Below are 25,840 nucleotides of genomic sequence, written 5' to 3'. Positions count from 1 at the left end.
CACATTAAAGAATCAATCTTGTCGCACGCATACTTCGGAAGAAGAAAAACTTGCATATTATAAACCGGAATAGAAGCCATCACCATATTCACGAGACAAAGTATGCCCGCCTTGTTAAGCAAGCACACCCCTTCCAACTAGCAAGCTTTCTTTGAATCTTGTCAATGACTTCTTGCGCCATTTTCCTACAAGTCCTATCATGACCAATATTAACTCCCACATATCTTCCCAGATCTTGGCAAAAACGAATACTAAAGACCCTTGAAAGCACATCTTTTCTTCTTGCTGAAATTTTTTTGGAACATTGAGCCTTAGATTTATGGATATTTACCTCAGCCCCAACACTTGAGTAAACATATTCAAAGTCTTCAAAACTTCTGTCACTTGAGTTTTTATGGCTTTGCAGAAAAGTAATAGATCATCAGCAAACATCAAGTGAGATATTTTTGAGCCATGCCTAGAAATAGATACCGGAATCCACGATCTTTGAGAGACTTTATGCTATATAAGACAAGAAAGATTCTCCATACAAAGCACAAAAAGATAAGAGGACATGGGATCTCCTTGTCTCAGCTCCCTCATGGGTTTAAAGTTTTGAAACCTATTACCATTCTACAAAATAGACCAAGAGGACGAAGTCACATAAGTCATGATAAGATTAATAGTAGCCACAGAAAAACCAAATTTGATCAAGGAAGTTTCAAAGAATCGCCAGTCTACTCTGTCATAAGCTTTTTTCAAGATCAAAATTCTATTTAATGATTCGCAGGTTGCAGATGACCAATAAATACTACATGCACAATGTGAGATTGAAATCATTCACAGTTATTTTTTTTAGCCAACTCGACAATTATTTAAGTAAATTAGTGAGTTAACCATTAGATCAATTCAAGTTAGTTTTTTATTTTGGATTTTGATCATCTAAAGTTTAAATTTCACTTTAGAGAGTAAAGTGTAATTTTCTACCCTTAAATAGTTTCTCTTTCATATTTATTTTTGGTCCCACCTATAAAATCAATAGTGAGAGATTAGACTTTACTCTTTAAAGTGAAATTCAAACTTTAAAAAGATTCAAATTCTTTTATTTTTGTGACATTTCTTTAAATTTTTTGTTTATGTCAAGTTTTCTCTTTGGGCTTGAAGCTCTATAAGCCCTGTATATAACAAAAAGACATTTATCATGCCTCACAGGTAACAGAAAAAAAAAAGGACTTGGATTCGAACTTAGGAGTAGGACTTTGAAAATAAAATAAAATAATATTCATACCAAGAAAACAAAAAATGCAACCAGTTGAGGTAAAGCGCACCGTATCAGGCTCTCCACTACATCATCACCCTCGTCTTCGCTTACGAGCTCCATTTTCCTGCTTCTGTTTGAGCTGTGTTTCAGTCCCCTCCATTTAGATCTGCGCTTCCGAATTTCAGATCGCGTTCCGGTAACCTCCATTTCTCTTTCTATTTTCTGTATTCTCTCTTCGAGTTCTTCATTCACTTGCCCTCACTGCATATTTTTCTCGTCTCACGGTCTGATCTCATGGCTCCTAACACTGTTACGGACTTTGTTTTCTCGTCAGATTCAATTTGAGACAATAATCACTTCCTTCATTTCAAAGATCGAACGCAAACATGGTAATCCTTTTGTTTCCTCACAATCCCGCACTTCGATATTTATTTTAGGCTTCTCTATCAGCCACAATTTTGATATGTGCATGTAATTTGAATCTGTGATCTGGCGTTACATTTACATTGGCTTCGTGTTGTGTAATTATACACACTTGCCTTATAATTGAGATCTATTCATGGTGAGGTTTGTATTTGAATGTTCTTCAAGATTACTGTTGGATCTTCTGATTTCGCTTATGATACCCGCTGTTATTTCCCTTTCTCCTCAAATTTAGCTATGATAGGTTGCTGTAAATTCTATTTCGTATAAAATTGGTGATGAATTAGATTATAGGCAAGTTACTTGCCCAATGAGCGTAGACAAAATTGTGAGGTTGGGGTAGTGCTGAATTCCTTTGCAAAATGATGCATTTAACTGGGTTGGGGAATACTACAGTCTTTCTTTCTATTTGCTTGAATTATCTTATACAACTTTGAATTTATGTTCTGAATTTTTTTCACCTATATAGGTTGTACTTGCTGCATCCATTGTGGGCAAATCTGGTAAAGGTGAGTTTTCAGATCACAGTTACGTCTTGAATTGATGCTCAGTTAGGTGGTGCCTAAATCAATATGGATTAGAAATTGCTGTTGCACTGACAAGGGCTTCTTTCTTTTGGATGCAGTTCTGGTTTCTAGGCAGTTCGTTGATATGTCTCGTATAAGGATTGAGGGCCTTCTGGCAGCTTTTCCGAAATTGATTGGCACCGGAAAACAGCACACTTACGTTGAGACCGAGAATGTGCGCTATGTTTACCAGCCAATAGAAGCACTCTATCTACTTCTTGTGACAAACAAACAAAGCAACATACTGGAAGATTTAGAAACTCTGAGACTTCTCTCCAAACTTGTATCCTCTTTCTGATACTTTGAGTTTGATGCCTTTGTTTCCATTTGTTTGGTCTTACTTCTTTTGCGTGGTTAGGAGCAATATGGCCTTCGCTTTAAATTGGTATAACTTAGTGGCCTGAATCTATAGCCTTTCCCCTATGTCATCTACTCTTATGTACTACGTTTCCAGCCCTTTTGGGTTTTTCTTGCACTTTCTTTGGTACATTCATTTAACCCTATTCTTTTGCATTGATTTGGACACAAAATTAAGTAATATTGTTTTGTACAGTAAGGCCCAGGAGGGTTTAGGATAATGAAATGGGCTTTAGTAGGAACATATGTTAGATTTTGTTGGACATTTTTAGGCCATTAATTAGATATCTGCCAAACTGTTATGATTATGGTTTTTGCATTCCTTAATATTTTTTAGGTGCCTGAGTATTCTTATTCCCTCGATGAGGAAGGTATTTGCAAAAATGCATTTGAGCTGATTTTTGCCTTTGATGAAGTCATCTCTCTTGGCCACAAGGAGAATGTCACTGTTGCACAAGTTAAGCAATACTGTGAGATGGAGAGTCACGAAGAGAAACTACACAAGCTGGTTATGCAGAGCAAGATTAATGAAACAAAGGATGTTATGAAGCGTAAAGCTAGTGAGATTGATAAGAGCAAGGTATGACTGGAGGTTTTTCTTTTTCCTTTGTTCTCTTCAGTAAATAAATAAATTACTATTATTTAAATTCTGGAGGTGCATGTCATTTAATTAAATTCTCATGTACACTGCAGATTGAAAAGAACAGAGGTGATAAAGGTGGATTTGGCCCATTACAGTCTATGGGCTCGGGAAGAATTGAAAGTGGCTTTAATGATTTGAGCATATCTAGCAGTGGAACTGGTTTTGGAAGTGGCTCAGGTTTTGGAATGACTACTGACATTGATTCCTTTTCTACAAAGTCTAAAGGTTGGCTTTCATACATTTCCATGAATTAGTGTAGAATGCTGAAATATGTTATGTTAATGACATTGACACATGCTGTCCTGGATTTGATTTATTCCATGTTTGAATGAGCATGTTGTAAGTAAAGAGTATTATGTTTTCTTTTATGTTAATTGCCATTCTGTTCCTTAGGCCGTCCAACTTCGGCTGCCACTGCTCCTCCCAAGGGTCTTGGAATGAAGCTTGGTAAATCACAAAGGACAAATCAATTTTTAGAATCATTGAAAGCAGAAGGTGAGGTCATTGTTGAAGATGTTCAGCCAAAAGTTGGTCCGTCTCGGGCAGCTGCCGCACCACTTACTGATCCCATCACACTAACTGTTGAGGAGAAACTAAATGTGACTCTAAAACGAGATGGTGGAGTAAGTAATTTTGATGTTCAAGGAACATTATCGCTTCAAATTCTTAACCAAGAGGATGCACATATTCAAGTTCAGGTAACACTTACCCACTCTCTCACCTTAAGTCTTCCTGCTGGGTAGGCTTCCTTATGGCCTAGATATTCTGAGTAATCTTTTCGTGAATTCCCTGATAGGAAAAACGTTACTTGCTCTGCTAATTAAGATGTCTTTCTAAGTTTCAATTACAATTTTCATTTTTCAAATAGTTTGGTTTTCTATTTGCTCAGTTATATTTGTATTGTTTCTCTCATAAGTAGCTGCATGTTGTGCCTTGTTTTTGCAGGTCCAAACTGGTGAAAATCAAGCCATCTCCTTCAAGACACATCCTAACATGAACAAAGATTTATTTGCCAATGAAAATATCCTAGGGTTAAAAGATCCCAATAGGCCTTTCCCCACTGGTCAAGGCAGTGAAGCTGGTGTTGGCCTCCTAAAGTGGAGAATGCAAAGCACTGATGAATCAATGGTGCCTCTGACAAGTGAGTTTATTTATAGCTGATTTGATTTGACTTTGTTCTATGTATTAATAGCTCATGTTGTGCAATAACTATGTGTTGCAGTAAACTGCTGGCCCTCATCTTCTGGAAATGAAACTTACGTCAGCATTGAATACGAAGCTTCATCAATGTTTGAGCTGCGGAACGTAGTGGTCTCGGTACCTCTACCTGCACTTAGAGAAGCACCAACTATTAACCAGATTGATGGTGAATGGAGGTATGGAATTTTTTCCCCTTGTTTTCATCTAATTAAGTACCAGGGACAAACATGAGCCCTGTGTTGCATTGAAGTTTGCATTAAATCAATTTTGTAGCAATCTTCTATGGTACATATAATGGTTTTGCTCTCATATTTTTTCTATTTTAACATTCTTGCTCTTTACAATGTCCTATTAAAACTGGCTTTTCAGGTATGACTCTAGGAATTCTATTTTGGAGTGGTCTATCCTTCTGATTGATAATTCAAACCGCAGGTATGTTAAATTCTGAGAGGCATGGTTTTTCAGAGTTAACTAATGGTGTAATGATGTGTACTCGTTCTATATTTGAATTGTTTGTCTGATTTTTCAACATATATTTGGCAGTGGGTCAATGGAGTTTGTTGTTCCCCAAGCAGACTCATCAGCATTCTTTCCCATTTCAGTCCGTTTTATGGCAACCGACACATTTAGTGACCTGAAGGTTGGTTTGAATCATCTATTTCCATTCAACATTAACTGTGGCCATGGATTTATGGTGTTATTTGAATGATGTATCAAATTTATCTGGATGAAATCATCTCCATTACTCACCAGAGTGAGAATTTATTTAATAGGTATTTATACTTTTTCTGATACATTCCTTTTCTCATCTATTTCTCTGTGCAGGTTGCTAACATCATACCACTTAAGGGGGGCAATCAACCCAAATATGCTCAGAGAACGCAGTTGATCACAGAAAACTACCAAGTTGTGTGATTAGCTTCGATAACAGTTTTGCTTTTATGATTGTGATTGTTGTATGAAAGGCCGTTTTAAGTTACTTTATTCGTTACTATTCATCGTACTTCAGTTTTATTTCTTAAGACCAGGCAATATGTATGAATTATCTCAATTAATCCCAAACTTTAGTGTCTGCTTACTCTATGGAATAGCATGTCCTAACCCATTTACCTCCCTCTTCTGCTATAATAAGTGAAAGACAAGTAAATCATGAGTGGTACAGTCCCAACGACCTAAGCCTACGCCGTTAGATTATTATTTTATTTTTTATTTTTATTAAAGGTAAAGGCAGTAAAGGAGAGAAAATTGGAAGTGTTTCAAAGCCTTAGCTTTCATACTTTTTTAATGTAAAAGAAATTTATATAGTTGTCATATCAACAATAACAGTAATTATTTTTCAAATTCAATCAAAATATATGAATTTAATTAAACGGAAAAACTACCATTTATATCCATAAATTTTGCGAACGTTGACTCCCTGTGACAATAGTACTCAAATCGTGATTCTTTGTTGGCTTTTTAATAAATTCTCAAATTACCCTTTCTATCTTCTTCCCAAAATTCCAAATTTCACAACCCTCATCGTTCGTTTTCCTTTGCCACCGTCAGTCACCATTCCCTCAAGACCCAAGCATCTCATGTCTTCTTCTAACTTTTATTCTCAACCTCCATCTCTCTTTATTCCAATTCTAATTTGTTCTCCAAATCTAAATCCAAATCAACTTTAACATCATTACCCTTGTTTATTTCTTCTTCGGATGCAACAACAACACTAAGAAAGCACACCATTTTCAAATTCTTCAACATTTTCAACCTGAATATTGTTGTTCTTCTTATTCCAAAGCAATAAGTAGCAGAATTCAGCAAGGCCAGGGGAATGCGGGGTGAAGAAGGACCCACACTCCCAAGCCCACCTTCGACGACGACATCATCAGCAAGTGCTGCTCCTCCGGTGAGTTCCCAGCAAAGCTCCTCCTCTGCAACAAATGCGACCGAGGCTATCACATCTTCTATCTCCGACCTATCCTTTCTTCCGTTTCCAAAGGCTCTTGGTTCTGCGCCTCTTGTTCTTGGTTTTGCGCTTCTTGTTCCCATAGTAACACCAAGAAACCAAAATGTATGTTTTTTTTGTTAATTTCAAACTTCTTTTTCTTTTTCTGCACCAGATCTACAAATCCATAATATTTGAACAATAACTTCAGATAATTAATAATCCACAGTTTTTTATCTTTTCAACTTTTTGGTGGCTGGTAGCATCAGAGAAAGACGAAGGATGATGGTGGTGAATGTTTGAAACTTAGAGAAGATAAAGGAGTAATTTGGAAATTTTATTAAAAAGTTAACAAAAAATTACGGTTTGGTTACTATTATCACACGAAACCCATCTTTCATGGATACAACGGTAGTTTTCTTGTTTGATGGGTACTTTTGTCAGCGTTCGCAAAATTCATGGATACCAAAAATTCATGGATACAAATGGTAGTTTTTTCTAATAGGCCAAAACTTTATATTGTTAATTATTAGTATATTAAAATTAAACTTGTATGAGCATAATTCAGGTACACTAAATTTTGATTTGTAAAGTCTTTTGGAGAGGTCCACAATGTGATTATGTTTTTAATTTTGAAAACTAGAAATGTTTTTAAACATGAAAATACTTTTCAGAGTTAAAAAGTTTAATATAATAAATATTTACAATATTAAAAATAATTTTACCAAATATAATTTTTTAATTTATATTTATTAAATTGTTTTTATTTTAATTTACTAAAGATAGTTATTATAAATTTTTGAAGAAAACTATACTTTTTTAAGTTAATATTAATAAACTAATCATTTTTAAAAAATCAAAACCTCACCAAACTGGAATACAATTAATCTATCAATATGCAACCTCACTTTTATCGAATTATTGATTGGGATATGAATATGATGTAGTCTTCTTCATCCTACCTAGACCGTAGTAAGCGCATTTTCAGTCATGTTGCTTTAGTTAATGCTTTAACTAGGAACAAATATAATTTACTTGAACAAAAGAAAGGCAAGGAGGAACTATGAAAGGTCTATTACATACAATTATAAATGCAGCAACAAACGTTATGAACAAGCAGCTAAATTATGTTGTCTAATGTATGTGCTTGGTTCAGCAATAGTAACCACAAATTTCAGCACCAAATTCCATGTACAAGTAGAATATGTTTTGTGCATCCCCCTGATTTAGACTTCAATTTTCGTATAGCTCCAAAATCCCATCAACACTTGAAACCACCACAAGCAATAACCCACAATACTATGACTAAGATAAGGATTCCTCCTCCCACCATCAGCTTCATCTGGAGATTCTGCAGCCACATCTTCCTTCTTAGCTGCCTCCCCTGCCTCTGAAAGCTGTCGGCCTATATTTTTCAATGGTAAATACAAACAATCACATTAGTAAATTGTTTCATAGAGATTATCTTGATTCAAACAATAATAATAAATACATACATACCTGGAATTGCAAGTTTTCTGTTTTGTCAACCAGAAGTTCAATCTTCTCTCCACGATCCAAAACCTTCAGACCAGTGAGAGTGCGAATGTTGGTTAAAAGTTCTTAATATTGATCTAAACTAAGTGGTTGGCATCCTCTCTGTGCCGGTCTAATTGTCATTGCCAATGAATTGATATGCATATACATTTTACGAGTAACCAGATGCAAAATTATGGAATTACAAACTTTGAAGAACATGGTATCATGCTATGAAATTTAACACCAAGCGGTTTCATGAGCCCATGGTTGCCAGTTTGAAGTTGCATGCCTTTTCTAAATACATATACGAAAAGGAATTGTTCATTTTTGTTCTACTTCCCTTAACAAAATTGTTTATTACATCCTAATTGTCTAAAATTCTTGTTCACTGTGATATTAGAAACTAGCAAAGGTGGTAAAATGCAATACTGATTGACCTTATTAAAATCTGCTGGTTTGCAACTTGAGAATCATGCCAACACACTCAAAACAATAAAAAAGAAGACGGTGCAACATTCAAAATTTTAATTGAACAAGCTAGTAATTAATTAATTTTCCATTGTAAGGGGGCTACACTATGGAGATAGAACAGTACAATTCAAGACAAATCAGCATTCTACAAAGATGCAGGACTCGGTTAATGTATGATTGATGTCAACAAAAGAATTGTGTCCATGTATGTGTCATTAAGCTTAGAGTAATATACCTTCTCAATGTTGTCCATCATTATTCCCTTGACCTCGGTTATCTGAGCCTTCAATTTCGATAGTTTACTTATTTCTTCCGGGTGGGTCAAGCAATACTGCATATGCTCCTTAAGCGCTGGTCTGAGCAACACGGTAAGAAAATACTAAGGAGATGGCAGCATAAAGCAGTTAAAAAAACACTTAAAAAGGATCAAACATATACAAACCCAAATTCACGATCTAGATTATAGGCGATGCTAAATCTGTCTTCGAATAAGTCATCATCTTCATCGTCATCAGCAAGTGGATGGGCACTGTCATTCTTAATGCTCGCACCATATCGCTTCACGAAATCATCCTTCACCCGTTCAAGAAATACAAAAGGAACACTCCTTCCAACCGATTCATCTGCGACAATAAGGAAAACTGCAGAGCAGAGGGAAACATTTCAGCTGAAGTTAAACGTGTGACCATCACATGAATATGTGTATTTGCTGCTATTTGAAGGCAGCTTCTGCAAGCACTGAACAGCAATGGTGCTGAAATTTCCAGTATATTGCGTGTGTTCTGCTAAGACAACAGTTCCTTTGGCAACAAAGCTATATATTAAACCTCTCTGACTCATCTCCACAAAGCACCACCACCACAAGTTACAATCAATACCACAATAACCTGCTCACCCTGCTAATAACAGATATTAATTAAAATGAAAAAAAAAAAACACAAAAAGTTATGACAACTACAACTACTGAAGAATTAGGTTTTTAGGTTCTAGTTCAATTCATAAGCCAAACCGAATGAAAAATTTTCTGTTCAGAAAAAGAATGTTCACAATTTGCAATCACTGAAGGAAAATATCCAATTCACAATTATGGTGCATGCACGGTTTTGATCTAGCAAAATCTACAGTCAAATGATGAACAGAGAGTAATAAAACTACAATCCCAATTCGCCTTCGATCCTTTGATATTATGGGGAATACAGCTTAAGCAAGAAAAACCCAATGGAGAAAAAGAGAGAACTTTAACAAAAGTGAGTCTAAAAACTAGAAACCCAACCAAACCCTGTGATCTAATCTGGGGATCTACGAATCCTGATAAAAATCGACCCTTGCATAGAAAATAAAAAGAGAGAAAGAGAAGGAGAAGGGGGAGAGAGGAACCTGAATTCAACGGAGAAAATCGATGTTAGATTGCTTGGTGCGGAAGCACAGTGAAGATGAAATGGAAAGTGATGAATGATGGTGTTGACGGAGAAAAAGATGACAGCGGTTACTTTATCTGCTTCGCCAAGCAATTCTGGTAAACAAGGTTTAGTGTGTTACTGCAACACTAATTATTCCTATAATTTCCTTAATTACTATTTATTATTTTTCGTATTTAATTACTCTTTATTATGACATTATCTTTACGTTTACATGTACTCGATTTAATTATCTTTAACTCTTTGTACCTTTGATGAATAGATTTTAAAATTAGACACTGATCTTTTTACATTTTGTTAAGTAAAAAGTTAACATATTATTCCCGTAATATTAAAAAAATAATAATTAAATTTATCTTGTTTAATTTAATATTTATAATTTTATATATATAATGTTTATAATTATATATTTATTATATTTAAAATTATATTATTATTTTAGTTATAATTAATAAATACCAAATTAATTAATTTTGAGTTATTTGAGCTGAAATGTTAATATTTTTCAAACATTATTGTAGTAGTATTATTCATAAGAATTTAAGATGTAAAGGTGCAATTAGTACATACTTATCGTAAAAAATTCGTACTATATTCTATAGATTTATTATACATGTCTACTTAAGAGTAATTGTATCGGATGACATGTCGTATTATTATTATTGTTATTATTATTATTTTAAAGTAATTAAGGGAATAGGAATATATGCTGTAAAGTATTTGGCTATGGAAAAATTTTTTTAAATAACTTTAAATGATTAAATTATCGTTATTTAAAATGAATTTTTGAAAAAATTGAAAATAAAAAAGATAAAAAGAGAGTGTTAGTTATAAATTAAGAACTTAATTTTAATGCATCCATAGAATAAAATATTTTACAAAATTATTTAATTATATTTATTTTTTTTAAATAATCATTCATATAGTTAATAAAAAATATAACTATTTAAATGTATGTATAAAATGTTAAAACTAATTTACTAGTGTATTAAAATTAAATTTTTATAAACTAATTAAATACTACTTCAAATTTAAACAGCTAGATACAACTTTCGTTAAGCAAGATATAGGAGCCTTAAAGTTGATCTCATCTACCAACCCAAATCAGCACTAATAAAATATGTGTAATTGTGTATGCATTAGATCTTTTACCATTTTGGAAAGAAATAACTTAATGGAGTGAAAAAAAAATTAATGAGATTTCTTAGTAGTTAATGTTAAACTTGCTCTTATCGTATGCTTCTTTTAGATAGATCTGCATCTTTGGGGAAAGAAAAAAAAAAGAAAAAGAAAAAAGGAAGAAATTTTCAAAATGCTTAGCACAATAGCAATATTGCATTAAATAAATCTATGATCACAAGTCACACCAAACTAGTATTTCACAAAAACTAGTAGTAGTAGTAGTAGTAGTACATTACATGGCAAATCCACACACACATTGTTTATTATTGTTGATGACCATTACAAGTTACTAAAGTACTTAAGTTTCTAATTTAACACAAACGTTTTCAACTCTGACTATGCATCAGAACTTGTTCTTGTACCAATAAACACCCTTCTTAGAAGCTCCATCATCTGGCTCCACATAGAGGCACTCTTTGGCTTCTCTCCACAATGCTTTGTAAAATGGGGTGCCATCAAATTGGTAGTAATCACCCAATATTGGCTTTATTGCATTGGTTGCTTCCATTGCATGGTAATGAGGCATTGTTGAGAACAAATGATGAGCCACATGCGTATCAGTTATATGATGAAATGCTTTATTCAGTATCCCATAATCTCTGTCCACTGTTGCCAATGCTCCTCTTAACCAGTCCCATTCGGATGAATCATAGTGAGGCAATGATGCATGTGTGTGCTGCAAATAGGTTATGGTAACTAGAAACCCATTCACAATGAGCAATGGCACCCCATAAACACATACCACCCAACCCAAACCTTTCAGAGTTGCTATGTGATATAGCAGATATGTTACAGCAAAGACAGATGAATCTGAGACATAAATTAGAAGCCTTTCCCTGTTAGAGTATATGGGAGCATAAGGGTCATAGTGGCTTGCAAATCTATCATAGGGTCTGCCAGAAACATTGAAGGCCAAGTACAAGGGCCATCCTAGTGTGAGTGTGATGAAGAGGGAGATAGCCCTCCCTGGTGGATTGTTCATGTACTTGTTATACCATGATACCTTTGATTTTGGTTTTGGGACAAACACTTCGTCGCGGTCGAGGGAACCGGTGTTGGAGTGGTGGCGGCGGTGGCTGATTTTCCATGAGAAATAAGGAACTAATAGACAAGAGTGAAGGGTCAAACCAACCATGTCATCAACAAGTTGGTACTTGCTGAAGGCATGGTGGCCACACTCATGAGCAATCACCCAAACACCAGTGAGAATGCAGCCTTGGATGGCCCAATAGATTGGCCAAGCAAGGAAGGAAAATGGGTATGGAAGCTTGTGGAAATAAGTGGTGGCAATGTAGAAGAGTAAGTAGGCCACTAAGAGATCATAGACAACATAGGAGAATGATATGAAAAGAGAACGTTCAAAGCAATGTGGTGGAATTGCTTTCTTGAGTTGGCCAACACTGAATGGAGGGTTTGAATGTGGAACCCTTGAAAGAGGCTTCTTTTGAGCTTCAATCTTAGTGACACGCCCTCCAGCTCCCATTGTTGTGTTGTTAAAGCTCCTGTTACCAATGTAGAAAGAAAGAGTTAGCACTTTGCACTACTACAAAGCAAGTCAATAATCAGTAATCTAATGATTCTGATATCTAAGAAAATGAATGAATGATAGTCATTGCAGATGAGAGTGACTTAGACCATGACCAGAAAAACAGCAAAGAAAGGATTTCTGATATTACAACCAGTTATTTGAAGTTCTATTATGCCTTGGGAATCCTATAAAAATAGAGAAAAGAAAAGAAAGGATGTGAAAATGCATAACACAATAGACACCAATTTCCAAACACATGTGGCATTCAAATATCACAATTTAGCTTATCATGCCAAGTGACTAGTATGAGTGATGATGTTTTGCACCCTTCAATTGACAAGAAAGCATGCATCTTCTATAATGAAGGACAGAGCAAAAGAGCATGAAGAGTGTGTCAAGGGTTAACCACTACAACACACACAACTTCTTTGGATTTTGGATGGTGGTAGCAGTGTCACAGACTCACATGACACATGCACAGAAACATTAATTTCACACTATAATATAGTTGTAAGGGGCATGATTCTGAGGTTCACTTGTATTAGTATACGTGTGAGGTTGACATGCAAAAACAGAAACTATCATAAACCAAACACAAATACACAATGACAAAATCATATATCAGTGAGGGCCCAGAAGCAATTATGATACATCAATTTTTTGCAAACATGCCATCAAAACTAATGCCTTAATGTATGCAAATATTTTCTTCTAATTTTTCTCTTCAACCAGAATGAATTATACTACTAAAGGAAATGGCAATGGATTTCTGGTTTAGTAATTCATACTAACAGAAAAAGTAAAATCAAATATAATTCAGTCATTTTCAAGGCAAATTAGAAAAGAAGATTAACCTCAAGGAAAAGATTATGGATGAAAAAAATGCAACTATACTCCAAGAAGAGAAGTTGTAATGTTTTTGTATTACATTACATTCCTTATTTATATATTTACTATCCATGAAAAAGTAAAAAGGGTCCCATTAATTATTGCTTGGACTTGGAGCCAGAAAATAAAAATATTAAAAAGAAAAAGTGATGGGGAGAAGAAAACATTTTGCAACAGAATAATCTTATGGTTTAAGAGATATTCCTATTTCTATATGACAATTTTCATGTCTTATATGTAAAGATATAAATGATAGGTGTCATTTCCAAGAAGGAGTTCAATGAAAAAAGGGAATCTTCAGAGATTCCAAAGAATAAATAAATAAATAAAAGAAAAATGAAAAACGAACGGCTATGAAACCAGCTGGGATAACAAAACTGTGTGTCTGAGGATAAAAGAAATTTGTCAGCATTCTCATTGATATTGTTTAATGCAGAATCTGAAATCCAGTAGAAATAACATGGAAGAAAACCTCACCCCTTTGCTTCAAAATTCAGAAAAATTCAAGGTTATTATAAAAGATCAAAATAAAAAGTTATCCAAGCATGCATGTTGATGTTATAGAAATGGACACAAGAAGAAACCAGCAACACGAGTTCAATTTTTTAGAGCAATTTGCATGAATTATATAGAAGAATACAATGAGCAGAAGCAGAATGTTTTATAATTAAAGGAACATAGTGCAAACCGTGAAAGCAATTCCAACAGAGAGAAGAGAAGTGAGTGCTTCTCCTATGATGAATCTCGCAGCCACGTTTAAGGTTTTATGTAATGCGTTAAGTTGTTGTCTCACTCACATTGGGTTTTTATAGGGAAAACAGTGTGCTATATTTCGAGTTACAACAAGTTAAGGTATTTTAGTTGGTGTGATCAATGATCAATGACGATCTAACCCACCAATTTAGCATCAACCCTAATAAGTTTTTTTTTTTTTTTTAACATAATAGTTGTATTTTATTCATAGATAAATAAATACAATATCCAAAAGTTAAGATAAACAAAATAGAAAAATAAAATTTTTAAATATTTACTAGTGAAATTGAGAGAAGAAAATAACATAGAAAAGTAACTGAAAAAAAATTTTACATACTATGCATAATGTAAAATAAATAGTTCCAGTTTAACTTAAGCAATTATGCTAGCACTATTTTTAGAGACTCTTGGACATATTTGAAAATTCGTTGACACATTTCCTTTCAAATATTCCAAATTATAATCAAAATCAGTCGAGCTATTTGAGGACTTATTCTTTGAAGTCCAATTTGTAACACCAAATTCCTCCACCAATCAAAAAACAAGGAACATTTATGGCTTAGAATGAGATAAGTTAAAGGACTTTTCTTTTACATTAGATTAGCGTCTCCACAAAAAAATAAACACTACATGAATGATTTTGGAGTTGACTTACAGATAAGTTGCCGAAGGGTTAAATTCATGTCTCTGAGCTTAAATTCTATGAAACACAGATACGATATAACACAAAATACGTAGACACACGAATTTTAAATTTTTATAAAATATGACAACGTTGTAGAAGGCTTAAAGAAAGGGGGTTGAATTTATGTCCTTCTTTTACTTTAATGAAAAACCCTTTTAAACAAACTTGCAATCTGAATCTATTTGAACTCACCAGCGAAAAATTTATGAGACAATTTCATTTTGTCTCATGAATATCAGAAAACAGAACAGAACAAGGAAGAGAGAAGCTGACACCGTCATATATCCTGGTTCGGTTGCCTTGTGCAATGCAACCTACGTCCAGTCTCCACCACAACAGTGGTGGAATTTTCACTATAGTTAAAGTATTAAATACACCAATTCCACAGAATTGACACAATCTTTTCACACTCAAGTTTTAACCTAACTTGACTTGGTTATGCTAATACCTAATTCTTCACTCTTAGTGCTAACCCAACTAAGAAAAGGGTACCTCACAGGTACAAGATACAAGACACAGAATCAACATAAAGAAATCTGAAATCACTCAAGGCTTTTCACTCAAGTGTATCACTCAGCTTCTTTCCACTCTTAGACTTTTACTTGAACTCTCTCATTCTGCCTTTTACCTCAAGAAACTACAGAAATATAAACACTAAAAAAAATTACAATCTGTAAAGCATGAAGGAGATTGATGTTTCAACAGCCTCTTTACTATGTGATGAACCAGATTTGCTTGCCTGTGATTTAGTTCCTCATTCTGGCGGAATGTTCCTTTGACTAGGTAGCACTGTCTAAGTTGATGAACTTTTTTAGAGAATTCTTCTCAGAACATAAACTTCAAAACACTGGTTATCTCTCCTTCGCTTCAGAATGATGAGAAATTTTCTTTTGTATCTCCCTGCATGTTGCTGAGTTCCTCTCTCCTAGGTCAACCCTAAAGCAGTGTGCTTCACCAACTCACCAGGTCACTTTTCATTTAATCCCCAAATTAGAAGTTGTGGTTCTGACTCTTCTTTGTTGACCGAAAGCTATAGGGCAGCATAAACAAGTATTTTCAATGGTAAACCCATATCTTAGCCATTGAAACACAACTTGGTCCCCAGACACACTTATGACCGTAGATGCACAGCAGTGAAGAATAGAGATCATATTTCCTATGTAACCCAATTTGGAGTGACATGGAGTTGAAGATGAAGAGAAGAAAATGATATGCATGTAGAAGGAAATAAATCACCTTTTACCTCTGACTTCTCTTGATACAATTTGATGAGTTTGGAAAACTCTAATTTAATTTTAATGGTGAACAAACATTATTAAAATAATTAATTACAAAATTATTAATTTGATCTTAATTCATACTTGCTTAATTAATAATTTTGTTGTGCAGATTTTGAGTTAGGCCGAAAATGAAATTCTGGTGCAAGCCCAATATGCTTATGAACTTTCAGCCTTGATATTAATTTATTGTGATCATTGTGGCTGAGACAATGTAGTGTTTTAAATTGGGCCGAAATAAAAGAAAATGTTGCTAGCCCAATGATTAAAATATTCAGCATTAATATGAGTTAGTTTCTTGTGGCTGAATGGAAAATAAACTACTTGGGCTAGAATGATTTTGGTTGCTCCAAGCCCAACTATGTTATATGCTTAAGATCCAATGCTTGATTTCAAATCCATCAGGAAAGCAAATGTTAACATTTGCCTCATGCTTCCAACGGATACAAGCATTATACCATGTGATGGATTCCAAATTTCATTAAATTGCCATTTATTGCATGGGAAACATGAGAGAGAAATTTGCACCTGAATTGATTGATTGCCATTGTGCTGCACGCTACCTTATGCAAGGGAAGCTGGACTTTAATTTCACTTTATCATTACCCATTAGCTAGTGTTCAAATTTCTCTCTCCTCTCTCTCATCTTTGTTTATCTTCTTCGGTTATTACACAGGAAACTATGGAAGCTACACTAAGCTACCAAAAAGAAAAAGAAGAAGCTGCATGCTTCAAGTCTATCAAGTTAATGATGGCAAGGAAAAGAAAACCAAAAGTATGTTGTGGCTGAGATAATCACCAAAAAGTGGCAAGATTTAGTGACGTAATCTCGGATCCTTCATACTCAAAAAGAAAGATGAAGATTCGGCCAGCAAAGAAGATCTTTGGAGGATGGCTTGTCTCTGATTCTGCTCAACCACCACAGGAAGTAGCTAGAGTGGCGAAGTGATGGAAGAGGCAGAGATTGGAGCAAATGAAGCCATCATCATCATGAAGCATCAAGGGCCAAAAATCCATCTTGGAGAGGAAGCCAAGGATTGAGCGCTCGGATTGATGAAGAGTGATGACCAAGGAAGGACTAGAGGTATTTGCATGTTGGTTTTTGCATTAGTTACCTCTTCTCTCTCTGTGGCCGAACCGGTTCGTTTTGAAGGAAAGGAAGCTAAGCTCGGGTGTGTGTTTCAACTGTGAAGGCTTTACCTCTCTATAAAAGGGGTGAACAGTCATGGTTTGATTCAAGGAAAGAAAAGCGAGAGTGCAAGGCACAGAAGTCTCATAGCTACCTAAGCTTACAGATTTTCTTCTCCTTCAATGTTTTCTATTTTGTAATTTTTCTGTTTAATTTTGTCATGTCTTGAGTCTCATGGAAAAAGGCAAACAAGTGAGGTTTGTATGAAAAAGCCATAGAGCGAAAAAAGACAGAGAGTGCAAAATTAAAAGAAAAAGCCATAGATGTCTTAGAGTTTCTTTGTACATCTGTGTTGTGTTTCATGATTCTGTGGGAATCCCCTTGTAAGTTGGGTTAGCACTTTACAATTTGTAATCTGGATGATTATAGTGAAATTCTATCATTGTTGTGATGGAGACTGGATGTAGGCTGCACTGCACTTAGCAGCTGAACCAGGATATATCTGGGTGTAATCTTCTATCTCTCTTCCTACTTCAATTCTGTTTTTACTGTTCAGATGAAAAATAAAAAATGTCTCGTGTCAAGTGACGAGACAAAATGAAAATGTCTCGTGGTTAGGGACGAGCTAAAAACAGAAAAGTTTCCTCTAAGTCCAGCAAGTGTTAGCAAGTAAAAAAGGGGGCTAAGATTCAACCCCCCTTCTCTTAGCCACTGAAACCATCACAATTTGATGTGGGTGATTAGATTTCAACATTTTTGCTAAACATTCTCTTTCTTGCTTCTTTGGTGAACAGTTTAGGAGCTAAGCTCTCTCTCTCTCTCTTTCTCTGAGTTCTGACCATGAGGGAACAAGTGAACGTTACTTTTGGTGAAAGAAAATTGGAGGGGTTTGAATGAGAGAAACAATCGAGCTTGGATCAAATATCATTCATGCAACCCGTTAGATTTCTTGCTTTGTTTTTCTTTGGGCTTCTATTGATTTGTAGCTCACCAGCCTTGTTTTTTATTTTCATTTAATTTTGAGCTGCTGTTGTATGTTGATTTTTGGCCTGCATCACTAAACCAAAATAATCAAAACTAATTGGGTAATTAACTCAATAATTTAATGTTTGTCATAATCAATTATGTTAGTTAATTTCTTAACTCAATAGTTTCAAAGTCTTATTTCATTCCCAAAAATTTTTAAACATCTTATTTCAAGCTCAAAATTTTTTTTAAGTGAGTTTAATATTATCCCACCATTAAATTTGACACAAATAATTCTTATATTGAAGAGCCAATATTCAACTTCAATATGTAAGTAAAACTAAAATTGATCTACCAACGATCAATAATATAAAAGTTTTTTCTTTGATTTTGAAGTGTTAATGATTGATTGTTAGAATTTGGAATTTTGTATAAAAAAATTAACAAGAAGAAGTGTTACAAGAAGGTTTTGGTTATGTTTCTTTTATCACATAGAAAATGATATGACTTGATTAATAACGTTATTAACATCTACATCACTCATTCTATTAACTATAAAGTCAAATTTAACTGTAGGACCACATTGAACCTGCTTGAAAATTTTTTGTTTTTATAAATAATAATATATTATTTCTAAATTTATTTCAAGAATATATGTTAAGAATAAAATTAGACATACTGATACGTGATGGTATTTAGATGTGTCTAAACATGTTAGAAAAAGAATTTTTTATTAAGATACAGTTAGACAAAAAGACACGCGTGTCAAAAGAATGTCGTATCAAAAATATGTCTGACATATAGACATAGTAACTTAATAAAGTGTCAGTGTTTCATAGGTTCAATTTGATATTGATATACGTATCTGGTGACTATATTTATTGCGAATGAAGAGAAGACATGTGACATTGCTCAATGTTACAATTATTGTACATTATACGGGTAATAAATTTGGTTGTGAAAAATTGAAAAGTTTTAACAGCATAGGTATTTTTGAAATGATTTAATTATTTCGTTGGTTTTTTGTAGTTTCACCAAATTTTCAACAAGGTTTTTGTATTTTTTTATTTGGGTATCAAAAATGTTAAAATTAATCAAATATTTCTTTCAAAATACATGCAGGCAAAGATCTAGTTAAGTTTTTAATTATGAATACTTTCAATTTGTAAAAAAATATTTAGTTAATTCTAATATTTTTTATACTAGAAAAAACTTAATTATAAATTAAAAGCAATGTAGAGACTCAATTGAAAAAGAAAAAATTATAAGAACTTAACTAAAAATTTGGTAAAACTATAAAGACTAACAGAATAATTAAACATTTTGAAATAGATAAAATAGAGGTGCAAAAGTAATTTTATTTTTCTATAAGTTCTCCCTCTTAGAGTTGTAACCCAAATTGTATATTCGCCATTCCTTAGGACTGAGCTCGACAGAGACCCTCTGATGATGATTAGATGTTGCTCAATTGGTTTCAAGTCGGCATTGCTCCCTCCCTGGTTTGAAATTCAACCTCGTCATCGAGGCTAGTTGGCGCCAACAAAGAGTACCGGTGGCAGTATGTATTCTACCCGCAGTGGATAGAGTTGAGTGCGAAGCAGGTAGGGTGCGGGTTAAGAGTCCTATATGTAGAATGGATCTTCTTAATTTTTTCTTTCAATTTTTTTTGTGAAGTACTGTGATCTTTTATCATACACTCTTTAAGTGAGACAAAAAAAACATGTGAGAAAAGATATTAATGATAAGATATCACACTTTATAAAAAAATTTGAGAGAATTTATTTTTAAAGCGAGTTCTATTTTAATGATATATAAATACAAAATTATATCAAATATAATGCTCATAGACTTCCAAGGATTTTATTTGTGTTTGTGTTATTAATTTTAGTAAAGGCTTTTATATAGAATTGAATATTTGATATTTTGTGTTGTTTATGGGATAGTTGTGTTATTTATGGGATGATTGTGTTATTTGTGTTAAATTTTTAATTTGCATACTCATCAAGTTATATAATAATGTTGCATCTTTTTGGTAACTCGCGGATAGAGTTAGATATCCACAAATTGAGAACAGATAAGGTTAAGATTGAGATATTTTGAACCCATGGATAAAGTTTGGTCCATGATGCTACAAATTGCCTTGTGGGACGTCTCCTCAAGAACTAGAACTTGACAATTTCAAATCTTCCTTCAATGTATATCGCCGTAGTCGCCAATGAAGAGAAAACTTTGTCAGTTCTTGAGTTCTTTCGATATTGCATTGTGTGCCACTCCTCACCTTTCGCTTCCAGTCTTCTGTCCTAATACGTTTTTTGCCATCTTCTGTCATCGATGACTTTGAGCATTCTGAGATTCATCCTTCAAGCATCTAAACCTCCCTTACATAGAGGGGGTATCTACTAGTGTATAGTAAAATGAAGAGTTTTATTATTAAAAAGAGTAAAGATCCAATCCGGTTTTTATCTATTTTTACGAAGGATAAGGCGTCTTTTGTCCAAAAAAGGGACACTTCGGTCATCAATTCTTTCATTTTAGAACAATACGACTCCTTTGTTAAAAAATCCATTAATAGTAACAAAAATTAGTTTCGTTAGAATTTTATTTATAATTTGTGGGGTTTTTCCCACAAAATTTTTTCAATGATATAACTAACTATGACAAGTACTACTATCATCTTTTTCATTCTCGTAATTATCACTTCTACCTCTATTATTTCCATTGTATAACCATACTTTATCACCATCGGTATTTTTTCTATTGTCATCGTCATTAATACAAATATCATCAACATTAATGTTATTTTATTTTATTTTTTTGTCGGTGTTATTTTTCCCTTTATAAGATCTTCGTACTGTAATTACTTTTGGGTAAAGTACTAAATTGGTCCCTTACGTTTAGGTGTAATCCTGTTTTGCTCCTTAAGGTTTAAAGTGTCCTATTTGAATGCAAAAAAGTTTCATTTAACTTTAATATAGTCCCACCGTGAGGTCAAAGTTAAATAATTAACCAAATATCCTATATGACAACAATACAAGAATAAGGTCGATAATTTGAAAAATAAGTACAAGCTCTAGAAGCACAAAATCAACTATGGATGCATCAATTCATAAATAGGACACTGTTTTAGTTTGTGGGAATTTAAAACCTCACAAATTACAAATAAAATCTCCACAAAATTTAATTTTCATTACTATTAGTATTTAACAGAATTTTTAATAGAAGAATCACATTGTCCTAAAATAAAAAGATTAAGGATCAAAGTATCATTTTTTTTAGACAAAGAGTACCTTATTTGTCGTAAAAATGAACAAGAATCAAATTGGGTCTTTATTCTTATTAAAAATACTATATTTATATAAAAAATTAATTATTAAATCAATTATTATATATTTTTATATAAATATATATTATTTATATTATTTTTAATATATATTTTATACATATAAACCTTCAATTTTCTTCTTAAACTAATATTTTACCAAACAATAAAATAACAAAACAAGTGACAAATTATTATAATGAGTAGATATTAATTAATTCATTAATTTATTGTTTCAAACCCAAATACAAACAAACCCCACTCCCCCCTCCAAAAAGGTAAAAAATAAAAATCTATATGTTAAAGAAAAAGAATCTAATCGGAACATAATTTTCTGAGTGAAAAATTGAATGCAAATCCAAGGAGCCATAAAGATCGAAGAGCGTAACATGAATATGGGGTGTTGGTTTAACACGCGTTCACGCAGGGCTTTACTTGGCCGACACGGCACATAAATTGGATCTTTGGCACAGAATCTTCTCAGTTCTTTTTTTCTCATTTGAGAAAATAAGATATGAATTTTTATTATATATTTTATAAGTATAACAAAAAAAATAAAGAAAAAGCATTAAAGGATTAGATATTATTTGGCCAACATTGCACAGAAATTGGATTTTCTCAATTTTTTTTCATTTAAAAAAATAAAATATAATTTCTCATCATACATTTTATAGATGTAACAAAAAAAAAATTAAAAAAAATTAAAGAATTAAAGATCACACACTTAAGTACTTTACACCTAAAAAAAAATGAAAAAGATCCATTTTGGAGTGCACATCACTCTAGTCCCTTCGCTCAAAACCATTTCTGAATTTTCATCATTTCAAAAGAATGGTTTGGGCAGAACTAAGATGCTCTGCACAGGGGCGCCATGTGTAATATCATGCAAAGAACACGAGACATAGCCATTTAATCAAGCATGCATTGTCCTTCTTTTTATTACATCTAAGACTAAAAATATACTGATTTTGATCCTTACCAAGTGGTGTTTTAACCGGTACCATTTTTATTATTTCCCGACATGTTATCCATAAATCCATGAACTTTTTTTAAAAAATAAATAAATTGTACACTTCAAGACTGGCATAAAGCAGTTCAAAAGAGCTGAATATTTCATAAATAACTGAATCCAGTGTTACTAATTTCTTCAAAAACAAATGAATTTGAAGAATGTGAAAGAGTTGCACCAATCATAGCAATAGGTTCAATTAAGAAAAGAACAAATTGCACCTGTTTTTCTTTCTTTTCCTTTCTTTAGGAAATAGTCTTCTTTCTTTAACCAAAGAAGCTATGCAATTTTGGAAAAGTTTAGTTTGAAATGAATACTAGTTGCGTAACTTGGCTCCAAGAATAGAAGGAGCTTCACCTCTTGCCTGCTTCACATAGGCAACATATTCACTGTAGTGCATTGTAAATAAGGTACTTTGGTATTTGGTCAGCTGTAAACGCTTCCTGAGTGACTCCGTGATTACACCATTGTAGCCGGCTTTGCGTATCAAGGAATCGATGGCCTCTAATTTAGTCCAACCTGAATCAAATCAAAGGTTTTGTTAATCAATTGTGTTCACTAAAAAGGAAAATAGCAAATGTAGCTACGTAATCTGAAGTTGGACAATTAAGTGAAAGTGCTTTCCATAATCTTTATAGTTAGCCTGAGATTTTTGTTTAATTCTGGAGTGCAGACAGAAATATAGCATTATTGCTTTGAAACACTAACAAACTACAACCAAAGGGAAACATGAAGTTTATTCTCCTTGAGCTTTCACCATGTCAGTTAAAGTTATGTAGGTAATAAAGATAGTGTTTTCTTTTTTGGGGGGAATAATTTCTCTGCAATTTTTGTTTGGATTGAGCATGCCCTTTTACTTTGGAACAGTTTTTGATGATTAGGTAAGAATTCCCACAAAAAAAAAAAAGAAATAGAAAATACTGTTTTAGTGTTCAAACAAAATACTTAATGACAACTCCCACATATAAATTAATGCTTGTAGGCAAAGGTTACCTTCATGGGCAGCCACTTCAGGCAGGTATGTGGCACTTCGCCTTGTGTTGTAGTCAGGATCAGTAAATTCAATAATTATACCATGTGTCCCTACCTGCAAAGGCAAACCAGTAGAATCTGAATGTGCAAAGAATTCCAACTTCCAAGTGATTGCCAGCTATTAAAACTCAATAAATGGGAGATGTGGTGTCCTTAGAACAAAAAGAGTGTCATCAATTCTGCTTTTGTAGTTCAGTTGGAAGTGATTCAGTTAAAATTGATCTTGGAGTAAATCAGTTTATGTTTGGTGCTTCATCTAAAACTGATTTTGACAAAGAGTAAAACTCAGAATCATTTTTTGCCTCCAAAATCAACCTTGTGGGTTGGGGCACCCCCCAAAAAAAAGTGAAAAACATGCACGTTAGGCCAGACCACTACATAGTTACATAACACTGTACGATCATTACACCCCAGAAACCAAAATAGCCAAATCAAGCACATACCTCCCAATCAAGGTAGTCGTTAGCATTTTCATAATCAGTAAGAATAGATACTGTACACTCCAAAGTAGGAAGCTCTTTTGCCTGTATGGGTGGAAATCTGCGGTCTCTGAGAGCGCTGCAAGAAATTTTAGAAGCAAACACATAAGAATTATCATGAATTTGAGGCCAATAAAGTTTTAAGTATGAATATATGGATGTGAATCAAATCAAAGAGAAACGAAAACTATAAGGACCTCATGACGTTACATTACTTTTACTAAACAAATCCTTATGCTTAGACTATCATGGGAGAAAGAAAAACACAGTAAATGCATGTATATCTAGGACAGATTCACTCCTATTCATAACCAGTTTACGTAAAATCATAGTTTGAAGCATAATCTTTCAAGTACTAATATGCCAACACACCTGTTGAGCGCATAATCTTTGAAGCCATTGATTAAGCCACGTGCTTCTAGAGAACCAATACATCCCCGAAGTCGAGGCTCGCCGCCATTGACTACTTTCTTCCATGTAACAAATAATGGGCTGAAACAAAGTACACTCTCTTCAAACAGGCATATCATAGACTATGGCTGGAACATAAATGATAATCTCATGAGAGAGGCATATATTTCTTCTTAAAACTAACAAATCCAAGACCTAATTACAAGAGCATACAATGAAAACTACACTATAGTTGCTATTGGCGAACGGCACAATCCAAATCCAAATATTTATTAAACACAATGTTTAATTATACCAAACCAAAATTTTCTACTTGAATTTGATGTGTACAGTGCATAGTGCAACGCCCGCCATAGCTAACTGTTGTGGGTAAGCAATAAGCAATAAAGCACGATTTATAACAACCATGGTGGAAAGCAAACCTTTCCTTCCCCACCCCGAATCCACATTTCCCTTCAATCAAATAAACGTTAGCATCTGACCGGTCACAGCTATAATAATATCCTACTAACGGAAACGACTCAGAGAACAGGGTGAAATTCACACAGGGAATATGAAAATTAGTAAATTATCTAAATATGATTAACTTGTAAAAATCTAAACAATAAGCGATCAGAATAAGAACAAAATAAATGAAGTGTGAGCTCAACCTTGGAGTCGTTGCCACTTAATAGAAACATGGAAATAACATAATTGGAAGAGAGAGAGAGAGAGATTACTGTTGACCCTCGTCGAAGGCAGGAGGAGGAGCATCGTCACTGTTGTAGTGAGCGACGAGGGTGTCAAAGCAGTACACAACCATCTCCTTGTTGGCGGACACCATTTTTGCGTGGGTTTCAAAGTTGCGAAAAGAATTGTTAGGAACAGCTTTTCAGAATCGAAATTCTGAAAGCGCTGCCGTTCGGATTCTTCCTTCTTCGGAAGCCGATAACAGACGCAGCAAAATAAATTGGGAGGCGAGACTTTTGGAGTCGTTGGACCCTACCTACCTGCCTAGCAATCCCTTTTTCTTTTTTTTTTTCTTCTTTTCCCTATTCTCTCTCTTTGTTGGGCTTCCTTGCAAGTATTGTGCATTTTCTTCTTTTTACTATATTGCCCCTCTTGCTTTTCTCCATCTTGGAATAATTTTTAGTGGAGCAAGTTTCAATGTCACCTCACCTCACCTCGCATATAAACTATTGATTGGTAGAGAGACAAAGATGAAAAAATTGAGACTGAAATATAAAAAATAAAAGATAAAAATTGAAAGAAGAATAAAATTTTAATTTAATTTACATAAAGAATAAAATTAAAATTAATTAATTGAAATAAAAGTATTTTAAATATAAAATTTTATTAAAGTTTTAATTTTTATTCCTAAAAATTTTAGTATTTTGTGTTTTTATTTTTTAAAAATATTAAAATATTAAAATTTTA

The 25,840-nt window shown here is 33.6% G+C and overlaps 4 protein-coding genes across 6 annotated transcripts; 1 reads left to right on the top strand and 3 right to left on the bottom strand.

The window, feature by feature from the left end:
• The first annotated feature begins 1,276 nt into the window (after nucleotides 1-1,276).
• On the top strand, nucleotides 1,277-5,534 carry LOC107467336 (coatomer subunit delta). Its single transcript, XM_016086391.3, has 12 exons — nucleotides 1,277-1,436; nucleotides 1,575-1,629; nucleotides 2,133-2,172; nucleotides 2,289-2,512; nucleotides 2,924-3,166; nucleotides 3,280-3,454; nucleotides 3,623-3,927; nucleotides 4,175-4,370; nucleotides 4,452-4,605; nucleotides 4,799-4,861; nucleotides 4,973-5,069; nucleotides 5,255-5,534. Exons 2-12 carry the CDS (start codon nucleotides 1,627-1,629, stop codon nucleotides 5,342-5,344), a joined length of 1,590 nt encoding a protein of 529 aa, XP_015941877.1. The 5' UTR covers nucleotides 1,277-1,436; nucleotides 1,575-1,626; the 3' UTR covers nucleotides 5,345-5,534.
• Nucleotides 5,535-7,374: 1,840 nt separating this feature from the next.
• Nucleotides 7,375-9,888, bottom strand: LOC107467339 (vesicle-associated membrane protein 727). The gene is given in 5 exon segments (XM_016086399.3): nucleotides 7,375-7,764; nucleotides 7,860-7,922; nucleotides 8,584-8,704; nucleotides 8,791-9,247; nucleotides 9,726-9,888. Coding segments are annotated over 4 exon segments (726 nt in total). The 5' UTR covers nucleotides 9,189-9,247; nucleotides 9,726-9,888; the 3' UTR covers nucleotides 7,375-7,620.
• Nucleotides 9,889-11,158: 1,270 nt separating this feature from the next.
• On the bottom strand, nucleotides 11,159-13,996 carry LOC107467337 (omega-6 fatty acid desaturase, endoplasmic reticulum isozyme 1). 3 transcript variants are annotated; one of them, XM_016086393.3, is made up of 2 exons: nucleotides 13,331-13,996; nucleotides 11,159-12,450 (listed from the first exon to the last, which is right to left on the bottom strand). In XM_016086393.3, the coding sequence occupies exons 1-2, from the start codon at nucleotides 13,435-13,437 to the stop codon at nucleotides 11,292-11,294; spliced, it is 1,266 nt and encodes a 421-aa protein (XP_015941879.1). In that variant the 5' UTR covers nucleotides 13,438-13,996; the 3' UTR covers nucleotides 11,159-11,291. The 3 variants fall into 3 exon arrangements, with proteins under 3 accessions (XP_015941879.1, XP_015941881.1, XP_015941882.1); XM_016086395.3 differs by lacking the exon at nucleotides 13,331-13,996 and adding an exon at nucleotides 12,803-13,235; XM_016086396.3 differs by lacking the exon at nucleotides 13,331-13,996 and adding an exon at nucleotides 12,590-12,778.
• An 8,578-nt stretch (nucleotides 13,997-22,574) lies between these two features.
• On the bottom strand, nucleotides 22,575-25,433 carry LOC107467341 (uncharacterized protein At2g38710). The gene is made up of 5 exons (XM_016086402.3): nucleotides 25,144-25,433; nucleotides 24,386-24,505; nucleotides 23,978-24,092; nucleotides 23,496-23,589; nucleotides 22,575-23,021 (listed from the first exon to the last, which is right to left on the bottom strand). The coding sequence occupies exons 1-5, from the start codon at nucleotides 25,245-25,247 to the stop codon at nucleotides 22,819-22,821; spliced, it is 636 nt and encodes a 211-aa protein (XP_015941888.1). The 5' UTR covers nucleotides 25,248-25,433; the 3' UTR covers nucleotides 22,575-22,818.
• Nucleotides 25,434-25,840: the final 407 nt, after the last annotated feature.

The sequence above is a fragment of the Arachis duranensis genome, chromosome 9, assembly GCF_000817695.3.
Source record: "Arachis duranensis cultivar V14167 chromosome 9, aradu.V14167.gnm2.J7QH, whole genome shotgun sequence".
In the NCBI taxonomy this organism is placed as follows: Eukaryota; Viridiplantae; Streptophyta; class Magnoliopsida; order Fabales; family Fabaceae; genus Arachis; species Arachis duranensis.
Note: the sequence above shows the minus strand (reverse complement) of the source record. Positions and strands in the feature narration are given on the sequence as shown.

Bases quoted from the DNA above. Each gene is read 5' to 3' on its own strand.
- LOC107467336 (XM_016086391.3), top strand. The intron at 3,928-4,174 runs GTAACACTTACC...TTGTTTTTGCAG, and splicing joins ATGCACATATTCAAGTTCAG to GTCCAAACTGGTGAAAATCA. The intron at 4,371-4,451 runs GTGAGTTTATTT...TATGTGTTGCAG, and splicing joins ATCAATGGTGCCTCTGACAA to TAAACTGCTGGCCCTCATCT.
- LOC107467337 (XM_016086393.3), bottom strand. From the start codon at position 13,437: ATGGATAGTAAATATATAAATAAGGAATGTAATGTAATACAAAAACAT. The intron at 12,451-13,330 runs GTTAATCTTCTT...CATTGGTAACAG, and splicing joins TCCATAATCTTTTCCTTGAG to GAGCTTTAACAACACAACAA.
- LOC107467341 (XM_016086402.3), bottom strand. From the start codon at position 25,247: ATGGTGTCCGCCAACAAGGAGATGGTTGTGTACTGCTTTGACACCCTC. The intron at 24,506-25,143 runs GTAATCTCTCTC...ACTTTGTTTCAG, and splicing joins GCCTTCGACGAGGGTCAACA to CCCATTATTTGTTACATGGA. The intron at 23,022-23,495 runs GTAACCTTTGCC...GATTTGATTCAG, and splicing joins TGAAGTGGCTGCCCATGAAG to GTTGGACTAAATTAGAGGCC.